Source organism: Trachinotus anak, unplaced genomic scaffold (genome assembly GCF_046630095.1).
Source record: "Trachinotus anak isolate AG129_WGS33_773 ecotype Australia unplaced genomic scaffold, CSIRO_AGI_Tana_v1 ptg000005l, whole genome shotgun sequence".
NCBI lineage: Eukaryota > Metazoa > Chordata > Actinopteri > Carangiformes > Carangidae > Trachinotus > Trachinotus anak.
In genome coordinates this window covers 22,579,102-22,594,839 of record NW_027273856.1, presented here as the reverse complement: position 1 = coordinate 22,594,839, position 15,738 = coordinate 22,579,102, and the positions used below count along the sequence as shown (strand labels likewise).

The 15,738-nt window shown below is 39.8% G+C and overlaps 1 protein-coding gene across 2 annotated transcripts in view; it reads right to left on the bottom strand.

Annotated features, from left to right (window-relative positions):
• The window catches only part of nbas (NBAS subunit of NRZ tethering complex), a 143,335-nt gene extending 127,715 nt beyond the window's left edge, over positions 1–15,620 (bottom strand). The window contains exons 1-9 of one of the 2 annotated variants that reach the window (XM_071479021.1): positions 15,466–15,620; positions 14,881–14,932; positions 14,247–14,283; positions 12,676–12,753; positions 11,935–11,982; positions 10,078–10,121; positions 6,130–6,263; positions 4,670–4,803; positions 1,149–1,247 (exon numbers count right to left, since the gene is read on the bottom strand). In XM_071479021.1, coding sequence (XP_071335122.1) covers positions 1,149–1,247; positions 4,670–4,803; positions 6,130–6,263; positions 10,078–10,121; positions 11,935–11,982; positions 12,676–12,753; positions 14,247–14,283; positions 14,881–14,932; positions 15,466–15,558 — 719 coding nt within the window. In that variant the 5' untranslated portion in view covers positions 15,559–15,620. Of the gene's footprint in view, positions 1–1,148; positions 1,248–4,669; positions 4,804–6,129; positions 6,264–9,827; positions 9,890–10,077; positions 10,122–11,934; positions 11,983–12,675; positions 12,754–14,246; positions 14,284–14,880; positions 14,933–15,465 lie in introns of those variants that run through there. The other variant, XM_071479022.1, reaches the window with a different exon arrangement.
• Positions 15,621–15,738: the final 118 nt, after the last annotated feature.

The window sequence follows — 15,738 nt, the reverse complement described above, 5'->3', positions numbered from 1 at the left end:
GTGCCTAATTGCACATCTGAAAACATTTCTGAGTATTTGTATTCCCATCTGTGCAACACATAACATAAAACATGTTATATCTTCATTAATATGCTATTAGCATTTTCATATGTAGACTCAGTTGTTGAAGTGATTTTTCTTATATCCAGCCTCTCACCTCGTCTTTTTCTTACCTCGAGCCTGTTCTCTCTGTTGCTGACCCAGTTTTCAAATAGGGATCATTAAAGTTTCATCTCATCTATCAGTTGGCAAACATTTGACAGTAGCTGCCAAAATCCATTAAGCTGCCAAACCAAGCTTCACGAGCCAAACTAAATCTGGTCTGTGCAGACTGGGGTAGCATGGTGAAAACAGTAAGGTCACGGGGGTGTGAGCCAGACATAATTAACCAAAACCTTTGACTGCTAAGTGGTGAAGAGGGCCAAGGACACTCTGGATTGCTATAGCCAATTCCTGCAGGTATTGCATTAAAGTGATTGCTTCATTTATTCCTGAGTAAGCCTCTTGGCCTCGTTCCATAATGTAACATTTTATGTATGCAGGAGTGCCTGGAACCTTTTTCGGGATTTATCTGGTGATGTTTTTATAGTATATACTGTATATTTCATCATCATGAAATAAAAATAAAGTTTCATTTAAAAGTGAGTTGTAATGCAGTAAACTCAAACTTAGTTTCAGCACAGGAGTCAATATAATACATATTTACAAGCATATTGACGACATGTTGTCCATGTATGGACTCATATTGCCCCTCGATGTCAAATGATGAAAATGTTTGAAATCACTCAGCAATGTTCAAACCCAGATATTTAAGCCGTAAATGGCATCACATAGCATCATCGGCAATGGGTTTAAGGATGAAAATTAATTCAAAGGATGAATAAGGATGTCTGTACATGTCCGAAAACAAATGTATGCACAGCACTCTTGATGAAACAGTTTTCTAATAGAAGTAGGCTTGGACTGTTGCAACCACAAGAGAAAATGTCTGAGGGTGTCAAGCGAATGCTACAAGCAGTAATTACACTGACACTGATAAATTAAAAGCTAAATGTTGGCAAAAATGTTCATTTTCAAAACATTCATTATTTCAACTATATTCCACAAGCACTCCACGCTGATGTGGTTGATGGCAACGACAGACTTACCGGTGGCCCGGGTGGTAAATGGCTGAGGTGATGCCATGGGAGTAGTGAGCAGAGAAACTGAAGCTGTGGTTCTCTTGAAAGTTTTGATTGGTTCCCACACTGGGAGAAGGAAAGAAAGTCGCATGATAAGTCACCTATAATTGAACTCTGGCACAAAGACAATCAAAACATGAACACTCGCACTGAAAATGTTAATGGTGCGACAAAGTTGTTTTGGGGAAGATGACAGAGCAATTTCCATTCCAGCTGCAATTAAAATGAGGCATGGCAAAATATATAATCTAATTTAAGTGGGCAATCTAAATTAAATTGGTACCAGAGGAGATGTCATGTAATTTGTTGTGTAATTTGTGGGATCTCTCACTGGGGAAATGTTTACTTGCAATGTGAACTGTATAGAGAGAAGGGGAGATGGAGGTAAAGAAAAGAGAACACAGAGAAAATGTGTGAGAGATTTGCAAGGTTCCCACCTTTTAGCTTCCTCCAAATGTTTAGGTGTTAATGCCACAGTAAAGCAGTTGTGTGTGTGCATGAACACACACATACACATGCCAAAGTGCTGGCACAGAGCAAAAGAGTGAGAGAGATGACTTACTGTCAAGGCTCAGCTATAATTCTGAAATTCTAATTCAAAGAGTTTGAGCGACAATATTGGAACGCAGTCATATGAAAAGGAAGAGTGAGTATAACCTCCATACTGAAAATGAACCTTTAAAAACAAGCCAGTGCTTTCAGAGTAAATCTGGTGCAAATGTCTCCCACATCTTAATTACCTCCTCCCACACACACATGCACACACACACACACACACACACACACACACACACCCCCTGATGGCTTCAAAGGCAACTAACACCATTTATCAGCCTGTAATAGAAAAATGAATCAACACAAAAATCACTATGCACGCAGAATTGAAGGGAAGCCGTGGTGTGCAGGACATCATCTGATCGAGATTCAACACACATGCACAATCTCATCCCGTGTCTTGGGATCGTCAGCGCACCTAGGCCTGGTGTGACTACAGCAAGCAATCATACGGAATGAAATGGGAAATCTCTGAAATAATGCCATATGATATAATGCCAAATTAAAAAGGGGAGGCGTGGGCATCCATGAGGAAAGCACATGGCATAGTGTCATTAATCAAATATTCAAAATGTGTGTTTGAGGGGGGTTTGAGGATTGGCAAGTGAGGTCATTGGTATTCAAAGAGAGGTGTCACTCTCCTGAGTGTTTACATATAGACAACAATGCAGCATCAAATCCCACAAATAGGGTGCACCGTCCAGTAAGGGCTAGAATATACAGTACATGCATTTAAATCAGAAGATAATAGAGTGGAATGCTCTGGGTGGCTAAGTGAGTTGCCCTATCTTCAAAGCAGCGAAGACTAAATATTTATGACTAAAATTTTCATGTGCTCGCTGCTGAAACTTTGTAGATGAAACATTTAAAATAGGTGAAATTCTGAAACCATTGTTACAAGTTAAGGTAGAAGTGGAAGTCGAATTCCAAATACTGAGAGAAGATGAAGATCAGGGTTTGAAGTGTTCACTTTTATCTGTTAAGTTAAAGGCTGAAGAAGAAAATTGAAGCATACTCGGTTGCGCTGAAAATCAGTAACAGTAAAAACAGTAAAAAGTGTTAAAATATGTTAGAATTTTATTTGTTTATCTGAGACGTTGAATGGTAGTTTCAGTTCAAGCTGAACCACTAAGAGCAGTTGACATTGAAGTACTGAAAGAATTTGATGCGTCTTTTAAAGTTACAAGACGAAAGCAGGTGAAATTAGTTAAAATACAATTGCTGAGAACATTTGAAAATTGTCATTTTAAGTTTAACCCCACTGGCAGTGTAATTATCAGTGAGTAAGTGTTAAGGATAAAAACTGTTGATATTTCAGCTGAAGTTGAAGTACCAGGTATACTGTAGTTTCAGTTGGTATGTAAGGAATGTCAGTCAGGAGTATTTGAGCTGTCCGTTAACATGATAAATTGAGTTGGTACTGTCGGTTGAAAGAAATGAGGACCTGGTTCAAGCACATAAACTGAAAGCTGCTGTCGGCTGAAGTGTAAGCACTGACAGCAGTTTGAGAAAACTCTGTCTCAACAATAAAAGCTGTGCGAGTTAGAAGAACTGAATAAGTTTTATTTTGTTGTTGTTCCTTGAAACGTTGACATCTCAGTGAAGACAAAGACATCAAAGTAGTTGAAATGGTTATAGAACCCAAAAGTGTGAAAGCAATTGAGTTGTCAGTGAAAGCAGTTGAAGAGTAAAGATGAATGCAGCTGAAATGAGAGTTAATTGTTTAGTGACAAAACTATTACAAATGTCAGTAAAAGTAGAGGCGCTGAAGATAGTTCAAGTGTGCACACTGAGTGCAGTTGAAGTGTAAGATCTGAAAAAGGAAGCATTGTGTGAAGCTTAGAATATCAAGTACACACATTTAAATCAGAAGATAATATAGCAGCTCAAAATGGTTCTTGGTGTCTGATTGAGCTGCCTGCCTTAAATTTCTATTAATCTCTCTAAATTAGACTAATAAACAACTACATGGCAAGAAAAAGTAAGTAAAGCCTTTGGAATTATCAACATTTATTTATAAATTTGCCTTACAATATGGTCAGATCTTCATCTAAAATATGATTATGAACCAACACAATCTGTTCTTATCCATATTGAAGACATCATTCAAACATTCACAGTGAAGGGTGGAGAAAGTATGTGAACCCCTAGGTTGACAGCAACATAAGCTAATTGGAGTCAGGAGTTAGTTGGTTAATATCACTATTCATGACTCTACCATACACAAATCATGGCACAGTACAGTGTCCTGAGGGTGGACACCATGTTGCCACCACTGAGGGGAAAATGAATTCCCAAGTTTATGAAGGTCTCTTACAGGATAATGTCAGGGTGGATGTCCACCTGCTGAAGCTCAGTAGAAGTTGTGTGATGTGGCAAGACAATGGCCGTAAACATCAAAGTAAATCTACTACAGAATGACTTCAAAGAAAATCTGCCTTTTGGACAGGCCCAGTCTGAGCCAAGACCTTAATCCAACAGAGATGCTGTGAAATGACCAGAAGAGAAACGTTCACACCAGACATCCTGAGAATATGTCTGAGCTGAAGCAGTTCTGTAGGAGGAACGGTCCAAAATTCCTCCTGAACGTTGTGCAGCTTTGATCAGAAGCTACTGGAAGAGCTTGTTTGGGGTTATTGGTGCCGTAAGAGATTCGAGTGGTTATTATATCCAAGGGTTCACTTAATGGGTGTGTTCAATAAAGCCATGCAGGATTATAAGTGTTTGAGTGTTATTAGCTTAAGCACATTGTGTTTGTCTGTACTTACACTTAATTCCAAAGGGTTCACATACTTTTTCTTGCCATTGCATTTATTGTAGTTTAATCTGACACAATGCTGGATGTGAGAACCGCCGTGGGTCATTTATTCAGAGTAAGATATTGTGGTTAATAAGAAGGTGCTTTGAAAACCCTGAGCAGTTTTGTTTCTCACCTGACTAGATAGCTCTTGAGCCCGCCACCGTACGTGATAACGAGCAGCTCAGCTGACCACTGAGCGCTGGCTGTATATTCCAAGAAGATCAGGCCGGCCACTGCACAACTGAAATCCCCAGGAAAACTCACCACCTGGATCAAGAGAAAGAAATGAGAAGAAAAGTCAGTGTGAAAGTGAAATCATAAAACAGTTTGTGCCCCCCACCAAGTTTTTACAAAAGCATACAACAAAGATCATCATACCAGCAGCGTTTGTTAGAACATGAAATAAACACAAAAAGAAAGGAAATGATGGGACAGGGAACAAAAAAAATAAGGGACAGTGAAAGAAAAACAGAAATTGAGAGTGATGGGAGAGAGAGGGGGAGATGAGGCAAATTTAAATTTTTTTCATCCATGCACACTTTCTGTCAAATTGACTGTTTTATCATCTCCAGAAATAGCACTGGTGTGTGCACTTGCCAGTGACAAACAAGAGAAACAGTTCAGCAGACGAGGGAGTGCCTGTGTAAGCGTGCACACACACTGTAGATGCATAACAAAGTAGAGCTGCACTAAAGGAATGAGGATCACAGACTTCGAAAGCTGAGTGCAGCTGGGGAGAAGGACGAGTGCCTGCGCTCATAGTCTCTGACAGGACGGATAGAAGAGTGGAAGGGGTGATGGATAGAAATGGAGGAATGATACTCTGTTGCACACAGAGGGCCTTAAAGTGAGGGGGGGTAGGGGGGGACTTGCAGAGGGACTTGAAATGGCAGCGTAAGAAGAGCTACTGAAAAACATGCGAGGGGAGAGAAAGAAAGAAGGAGCTAGGGAAGACTGGGGGAGCAGCAGGCGTGTGAAAAATTAAAGAGAGGAGGTGATGAAGATGGAGAAAAGAGGAATGGGGCACAATGAGCAAAGAGGGGAGCAGAAAATCCAACAGACAACGAATGAGAGAGAGAAATAGAGCAAAAAGGATGTCTGACAAGGAGAAGTTCTCTTCAAAAGGTGACAGGCAGCTCGAAATGCCCCGTGAACCTATGCTACACTGGAACAGCAGAACATGGCCCAAATTATCTCTGGAGGCAAGATTATGGATATCTGAATCCTAATAAATGTGTCACTGAAAAGTTACAAATCTGTTGTAGCAGAGCATCAAGTCTTTTACTCTCTGTTCAATGATTTCGTCTGCATAAACAAAACAATAAAAATCAGCCAATACAGCACTTTTTTGATGACAAATCAATGAAGGTTTACGATGAATTAAACTAGACGCAACATACTGTTATGAACAGATCCTCTGTGAAAATGTAGGAAGGAAGAGAACATCGAAAAGAAGCCAAATGAATGCTGGGTTTCCCTGTGCGAGGTCTGATGTGATCACGTATAATTAGAAAAAGAAATCAAACACAAAGATAGCTTGGAGGGGACAGAGGTTGTCTGATGACGTCAAAGAGGATGGACTGGCATGGTTACCGGCGGGATGACAAACAGTTCGCTGCCTATGAGGTCGAAAAGGCGGACTGTGCCAGTGCTGTCGGCGTAAGCCAGCAGGGTGCAGTCATGGCTCCATGCCACCTTTCGCCACTGGGGGTTTGGGTCCTTTGGTACTGTAACAGGAAAAAAAAAAAGAAGACTTCAAAGTTCACACACATACAAGACAGAAGAGATAAGGAGAACGAAGAGCCAAGAGAGTCAGGGTGCTGAGGATTTCCTATTACACCAGATGAGAAAACTCTCTACGAATAATCCCTGGTGTTCTGCGGCGTGCCGATGATGAATACAGATGGGAAAAGAGGGATAAAGCTAATGCCATACATCAACACAGTGTGTCTAAGGACCTATCCAATTCATCTATGAAGGATAGCTAAAGTAATACATCTCAATAATTGTCTCTGAAAGACGTGCACACACACTGTCACATGCACGCTCAGTTGCTCACGATGGGGGGGGGGGCTATAAAAGAGAGGCAGAGAGAAAGGGGTGAGGAGAACGGAGATCATAAATCCAGCTTTTGTTGAAGTATAGGCCACTGTTTTACCAATCTGCTGGCTCAGCAGTGCTGTGACTGTAACCATATCGCTGTGATAAAGCACATCTCTGCCTGCTGGCACTCTCTCAAGGCTTCGCTGTCATACTTCCCTCTGATAGAAGAGCTGGGCCAGTCTGGCAGGTCTCTGATCCTGAGTCTGTTGTGAATATCTGATTATCTCAAAACACGTTAACTAGTATGGGGGTGGTAGGGCACAAACTCTGTATGTAAGCTGAACAGAATATTCCAATATAGGCACAGCGACATACAACCGTTAGCATAGGCTTCATTTTTTGCATTTAGATAACAGTGTGAAACATAATATGCCACCACGGGCACTGTATCTGCCAAGCAATAAAGTTATGAAAAGGAAGTTATGTTTTTGTTGATATCACATAACAGTCCTATTGGCGTTTATCGTATTACATTTCTTGGCCGAGGAATGCTGCTGCAACCCTTGGTGGGCAATACCGCAAACAAATGGAGGCGTCGGATATTGTATGACTAGAATCTTAAATGAAGAACAAAGGGAAGAAGTGGGAGGCGAGACAGACAAAGAGAGAGAGAACGAGAGAGCGAGAAACAATGAATCCAGCACCCACTGAGAGAAATAATAGCTCCCCAAATTTTAGGGCTTAAGTGTCAGAGAGCATCTCAGGAAGAAGGCAATTTAACACACCTTTGAGACTCTCAGCTGAGGAGGAGCAGACAAGAACATGGAGCCATTATGAGAGCCATAGGTACCAAGCGTCTCCTCTGTTCTGTTGTTGTTCTTTTGCTCCAATCTTTTCTCTATTTCACTCTCACACTGCCTCCCTTGCTATCTCGCTTCCCATTATGAATTGTATACAGTATGTTGTTCTGTGGCTGAGAGGGCTCCATTTCCACATAGATGGCTTTTTTGGGTAGCTGGAAAATTGGACGCTACTGTCCTGTTTTTTTTTTTTCTCTCCTAGCAATGTTGGGGGCGGAAGTTGGGGAAAATTACACCCGACGACCCAGTAGAAGCCTTCTAGCAGATGCATTTATCAGAGCTCAACACTTATGAATTATGTACGGGGGTGGGAGACGACTCCACTGCAACAGGAGCAGACAGGGAGCGAGGTGAGAGAAAGACAAAAAGGCAGAGCGTGATACACAGGTGTGGATGCAGCAAACACATTTTCGCATGGGGACGCATACACACAAGAGCAGGCAGTAAAGCACACACATGCACGCTCCTCCATTAAAAGCAAATGCCATTTAAAGGCAGGATCACAGCAAAATCCATTATGACAAATCTCCGTGAAATGAAATGAAGTAAAAGTAACATGAAAAAGAGAGATGAAATGGCATGAAAAACAGGAGGGAGGCTCAGGTTTACACAGGCCCAGGGGCTACTGTTATCCACACTATGAACCATTAGTACAATGGCCCATGATGATGGCTAGCCAGAAATAGAACAAGTATAGTGAGGGATGGAAAAGACAGAAAAGGGGTGGGAAAGATGATGAAAAATAAAAAAAAAGAATAAAAGAAGACAGAGGAGGGCAAGAAGAAGAGAAAGAAAATACTGACAAAAGTTTCATTCTGGTCTTTCTACTTTGCTTTGTTTTTGTGATGTGTTTTGGGCAGTGTGTGTGTGTTTACTTTTTGTTGTAGTTTAAAGTTTTTCAGTACATGAAGACTTTTTGTGATAATAGCTTCTTTCAAATTAAGCTGCTTTCAAATGCTTCTGATGACTTTTGTTTTTGACTGTAGAACTGATTCTAATGAAAGTTGCTGCCGTCTATCTGTTGCCGTCTATCTGTTGCTTTCAGACTAAATATAGTGCCCTCCTGTTGGATCTACGGGGGAGACTGCAGTGTACTGGAATGCATCGTCTGACCACTTGGGGTCAAGAAGTAGATCTCCCTAAAATGTTGTTATGGTAAACATGCTTATAGGATCTGATAGGCATGCAGCAACGGAATATTTCCAATATTCATTCTTCTTTTAGGTCCTTTTTGGTCTCCACCAACTCTGGAGAAAAATATCTGGCTCTTTAGCTTCTAAATGCCCAACTACTAGCATACAACTGGTTTATCAGAGCTTTTACGCAAAAAACAGTTGCCTGCTTCTGCTCAAAACATGATTGATGAGACCAGTGACAGTAAACCAAAACAGCAAAGCTGCACACCATAAAACCAAAACAATAAGCTAATAGACTTCAAACTGCAGTCAGGTGATAATTCACCACTATGACACAAAGTAATTTATACATTACTAACATTAAAAAATTGATTAGTGCAGCTTTAATTAAAAAAAATAAAAACATTAATAAGAAACAAAAATAAGACATAAAGAAAGTATTTCACTTTGTTTTGTATCGTATGTTTAAACCTTCTGAACTTAGAGAAAGTTTGGACCTCACCATGTTTAGATAGAGCAATTAAAGCCAAAACAGCAGACCATTTTAATAGCTAATCAAACAATCAAGGCAATTTATTTTTATCAGTAAGTTCAAAACTGCGTTTAATGAGTGGCAGTGTTGGGAATGAGGGTGATTATCTTTGGTGCTTTCAGTCTCTCTCTCTCTCACATTCCAATTAGCCACCATGGTCGATATTTCTGTTTGAAACAAACTCAAAGTAGATGTGTAATAACACAGGCATACACACACACACACACACGTACATACACGGACATACACACGCACACACACGCACGATCATGCATACTGTAAATTAAAAGGACAGGTTAACAGTCAAATGTGGGCTGAACACTTTGTCTCTCTCTTTCTATACTGACACTGAAGGTAAAACTCCACTTCTAACTGAAAATCTATCATATTCTATTCTCTTTTACTTACACATGAGCGACAATTCACTATTATCTACTGTTAACTTTTTAGTGGCATTGTACAGTGATAATATTAACACTTTATTGCAAATTCTCAAAATTCTGTTGAAGATTATTTCTTTATTTCATCCATAACAGTGGAGCACAGTTCATTGCACTTAACATCAATTTGATCATTTTTTGACTTTGTCTACATGTGACATATTGTACTAAAATAATGACACTGGAAAAATATTTCTATTTATAATTAATAATTTCAACCTTATTGACCAGCCCTAATTCTATTTCTATTGTCCTGTATTGTGTTCTGTACTGTACTTACACACAAACACATCTGATCTGTTAAAACCACAGGGTACCATGCAAGGACACACCACAGATCTTCTAGATCAATTTAAAAGGAAAGACATACCACATAAAGGGATACAAGCACATACACACACATTGCTCTGCCTGCACTACACAAGAGTAACCATCACATTTATAAAGAAAATGGTCCTATATGGGGATTTAGCTGTCATTAACTGTGAACCACAGTATGTGATTGATAGAACAAGTGGAGAGGGTCTTACCCTGGCACTTCCCAATGACTGAACCAAAGTCATCTCGCACAGACCTGAGGAGCAAACACACGTGCACAGGAAAAAAGTGAAAAAGCGGTGGAATTACATTGCGCAACAATGAAACACACACCCAAAGGTGCAACCACACACACACATACACACACACAAGTAGCCTCATATGGCCTGGTGGGTTATTACAGCCACTGATAGCCTGCCAACTCACGTAGCTCAATGGATCAAGCAGACAAGGCCTTCAGAGTAGACAGAGTTTAGACAGACTCTTAACAAAGCTCAGTGGATAAGGCCTTGAGCTGACTTAACACCCACTCACACCAACTAATGCCATGAAGTGAGGCTATAAAACACTCTTTGCTTAAACAACAGTAGTGTGAACAAAGGACACAAGAAAAACCCACAATATCAAGCGTAGTGATAGAAGCGTTACTGGAGAGACTTGACTGCAATTACAACAGGTCAATTAAAACACTAATGTGGGCCCTGTTCAAATCTGGTATTAACATACGACTTCTGCGATCTGACCACACGTGGTCAGCTCTGAGTACATCTGTTCACATCTGGCTTTAAAACGCAGTTGTTTCCAGTGACCACGTGTGATTGGATCTCACTTCCCTGCTTCATATGCAAACAAACAGGTATGCTGTGTTGTCAATGAGCCTCTGTATATGTGTATGTGTGTGTGTGTGTGTGTGTGAGAATGAGAGAGAGAGCAAGAGCGAGCGAGAGAGAGAAACTGGTAATGAGGGGTTGAGCAAATCCATGCACTGCGCACAGCTACAGAGTGAAATAAGGTTTTAGTCATTAGAAATACTAAAATACTTTTGGTTTCTTATGAAACTGTGACGGGACTAATTAGGCTGTGGCAGAGTACGTCAGTTGGGGACACAGTCCTTTAATGTGGCCAGGACGCAGAATGTGGCCACATGTGGCCCAGACCACCTCCAAATGTGGTCTGAGGGTTCGGATTTCAAATGCGTCCTGGGTGCGTTCACACCTGTACCTAGAGCTGATCACTTGTGATCGAATCACTTAGGACAGATGTTGATACCAGGTCTGAACAGGGTCATGAGTTAAGTGAACAACAGAAACATACTCAGCTTTATATAGCTCAGCTTTTATACTGACTTCCAATAACATGAAGGATCAAAAGGAAAATTGTGTTTTGGGCCAAGGCTTCACATTGTCGAATTTGTCTTTTGTTAGCCTCTGGACAGTAAAACGTGGCTTAGAGTGGCATCAGAAAGTGACAGATTTTTAGTTCATAATAAATCTTTCTAAAACATGTTATCACTATTGTGCACTGATGGGCAAAAATGATTTATCATTATAAAATGTGCAAAAAGTAAAGAGATCTGAAAAATGTCTGGAACCACTGTGTTTCTATTCCAGGTTCATTGCTATTGATTTTCATTTCAATTTTGCTCCATTTAAAGCATCATATTGAGTCAACAGAGTACATTGCTGAGTGAGTAATTTTTCTCTGGGTGGGAAATTGGATTTGTGTCTGAAAATAATTACACGCACTCAAAATGAACAAACACACTGTTGTATTTTTTGGTCTCTTTCTCTATCCCTTACACAAACATACACACACATACATGTATGAAGACATGGGAACACTGGTATAATTCAAATTGTTAGTCTTAATTCTATTTTGCCTGAGGTACCAAAGGTATGCTAAACTGACTCAAATACTTTTACTATGACAGATTGGGTTGGAAAAAACTGCTGAGACTGCAGCACTTTGTAAGAGAGATGTGATAAATCACCCCATTAATTAAAAGGCTCTCTATCACTCGCACACACAGACTGAGTGCTTCAAACAGCGGGATGGAGCTCAATAATTACCTAATCTCCACACACTGGTCCTGAACCACTGCCAAGAGTTTGCCATTACTGTGGAGAAAACAAGAGAATGATCAGGAAAGAGAAATGGACAAATGAGAGAGAACACAAAAAGAGCAGAAGGTAAGAGGAGTAGATGTAGAAGTAAGAAGTAAACAAATGTCACTGTGAACAATATAAATCAAGCTGAATTAAAGACCATGTGATTAAGGTGATAAATGTGATAAATAGCAAATAGCAAGTAGCAATATCAGTAGCAATGTACAAGAGCATGTTTTTTCTGTGTATAAGTTTGTGTAGCAGTGCAGTTTGGATGGGAAAAATAAATACTAGAATAAGAGCCCAGGTTAGATGGCTTGAAGAGAGGAGGAACATTAATAATTGGGGGCACTAAACAGACCAAACATGGTTTCAGAGGGAATGAAATGAGAGAGAAAGGCATAAGGGCACACAGAAAAGAAATGGAAGGATCAAGCACATCAAACTAATGGACATCTGCGGCGTCAATTGACCACGCTTAACATTGTATTACATGGCAGGATCGATAGCCAATTAAACACTGCCTTTCTACTTGGTTTGTCTGTTGTAATGAGTACAATTAAATGATTGGTTGAGGGGATACAAGAAGGGAGAGAAAACCAGGAGAGTGCAAGGCTCAATGCATGTCAGCAACAAAGTAGCCCAACATTCAGGTATTGATCACAGAGGGAGAGTGGTGTGTGTGTAAGTGTGTATGTGCTGCACCTTGCAAGCACCAGATGCCAGTTGATTTGCTTGTTTGCCAGGTGGACAAGACCAAGAGGCAGAGACGAGCTGGAGGGGCTGAGAGTCACAGGATCAAACAAAGACAAAGCACAAAAGTAACACATTAAAAAGGTTGATCACTGCATTCACCAAGAGTCTTGTCTTACTTCTAGCAGTCCTCTTAAATAATGCTTCCTGGCAAAGAATTTCCTGATAAAACACATTATGGATGACATCATGTTTCTGAATGAATGTACAGTACTCACTGTATGTCTGCAGTGACTGGTGATTGGACAGATGACCAGTCTGGTCACAGTCAATGTGAAATAAAATATTCATCAATGCATAGGAGTGTGAAGAGGAACTAAATTGGATTCTTTTATATCATATTAAATATTACATTAAATAAAAAAATATTTTATTAAAAATGTAATGACTTTACATGTTTTATTAAATTATATTTATTATCATTACTAAATTAATTTCATTTACTTAAAATGTTGAAAAATTAATTGTGAATAATGAATGATAAATTGTAGTGAACATACAGATAAACATATAACAGTCCTCTGAACTGCCTCCAATTTAATTTTGGAACTAAAATGGTTTAATAAATACTCTTACACCAAAAGTCTCCGTCTCCGTACTCTCTTTGGTTTTATCAAATAAAACTCCTGATCCTTTTTCACGAGAAAGGGAGCTTAGACACAAGCATGGCTAGAGGAGTTCTTAAATATTTAACAAGGTTATTGATGGTACTTGCTAACCCCCTGCTGAGAGGATAAGCAGGCCTTGATGTTAGAGAGCACTACACAGCTCACTACAGGCCACATTCAGCCATCTGTTAACACCTTAGATCAGATTCTGTTCAGTAGGAGCAGGGTGAACAACACCAGTACTTTCAGATTAAAGCTGATTTAAAAAATCTGAAGAAGCACTCCTTATCTTGAACAGAGGATTGTGTCAATGAAACTTTGGTGCAATAGACTATAGGAAGTAGAACTGCCACCACTTGTCCACCCACCAGTTTGAGAACCACTGGAGTGACTCAATTAAAATCTTTGTAAAATCGTAGCAATATTCACATTCGTAAACTTTGAAACTGTGTTAGGCTATAAATGAAAGACAGAAATACCTCAGATAAACTTTGATTATTCAGTATTTTCACATGATGTAATATTAGTGAAACCTTATATTATGACTGTACATACGATATTCAAGTCAAAAATACCAAGTCGTTTTAAATTTCACTGATATTTCACTCAGCAAATGTCATAATAACAATGAGCATGGCCATTGTTTCTGCCATCATCTCCTCAATGGTTTACGAACTAATTGATCACCACATAAGATGCATCCGGTTCTGGGGGGCTTCCACCACTGCTAAAGAACTTCTAATAGACATACTAATACCTACTAATTATACTATAAATGGTCACTATCCAACACAGCTTCTTATGGCATGTCAGTCCTTTACATTAGCTAAATGATGGCATGTCAGTCACGTGTAAGTTTAGAGAGACCGTCCTGCCTGTCAACCTCTGGATGTAGCATAATGACGATGAACTTACCTGTACCACAAATAATGCAGAATTAAGCGGAATGGCCCTGTAAGAAATTCAGCACAGTTAGTATGCAAAATTATGACAAATGTGTGATGATGTCTTATTTTGTTTGTACGGAGCATCTTTTCTCACATCCTAAATACATATCAGAGACTGGGTTGATTATACTGGGTTGGCTGGGTTGGTTGGATCAGTTTCATGACCCAGATCCAATCAAAAGTAGTCTAAAACTACAGCACTTCCCAAGGCTGACAAATATTCATCAACAGATCTGGAACTACTGTAGTGCCTTTTGGTATGTATTCTTTCTTCATGTCAGATTTGGGCAGATATATAGATGATCTATTCTCCAACACAAGATAATGCCCCTGCATTTCTGCACACAAATTACCATCAAGAAGTGGTCCTGACAGTTACTTGTGTTGTCTTGTGTTATAAATTTGGATTAAGTCTTGAACACCTTCACTTGATTTGGTGGAAGCAAACAGCAAACACCCAAGCTAAATACAGAAAGACCCAACTGCAGGTGAGTCGATTGCTGGATTTAAGGTTGGAAAAGATCATGGCCAGGTGCTGAAAACATATTTTGTGATAAATTAAAGTGGCCGCTTAAGTATGCACAGAAGAGGACAGAACTTACCTGTCACAGCTTTTGCAATAAGTGAGGTGTTGTGTTCCTTGTTGCCTCGCAACTGCAAAAGACAAAACACGGCAAAACATGTCTTTCCTCAAACAAACAAAGTTGTAATCGGTTCCTTACTTATCATGTATGAATTTCAAGTCGAAGTCAAACTAATGAAGTAAAAAAAATCACAACGTCCTTTACGTCAATAAAAACGTAAAAAAGTTGCAAACACAAATGGATTAGCAGTACCATGGATTTCATTTCATCCTGTGTATAACTTGTTGGTAACGTTTGACAGGGCACACATTTCGTTAGGCTAGCTAACCGGGGTGAAATGTGAATGATGTCCCATAAAAACTCCCTAACTGTAAGTGAAAACGTGCATGTCTGAGGATAGTGGTACAGATGAAAGCTACAATATGTTCTGAGAATATGATCATTTTGTTGTCTAGCAAACTAGTAGTAGCTATGTTTGCGCTACGTGGCTCTGCGCGGCTCACCGCATACAACTAATGACAGCTGACTTTCGGTGGCCACTTTTACACGTAAACTGTCAACAAAAGACCTGCACAGAGGGTTAAAGTTAGAAGTTAGACCAACCTGAGTGTCCGTCTCTGGCGGCCATTCGGTAATAACGAGTAAGTCGTATAAAATATTTTCATCTTCGTCTTCAATCAGGGTATGTTCAGCCATATTTACTTGAACCAGCTGTCAAAAGTCTACGGCGGCTAGCACGGGACAAAATTTATTAAGGAACCGCGCTTGGAAACTATAGGTATCCGCTCAGAAAAAGTCGGTTTCACGTCTTGACTTTCAATGATACTATGATATGATGATGACAGAAGAATATGTATAACACAAATGACCCCACAA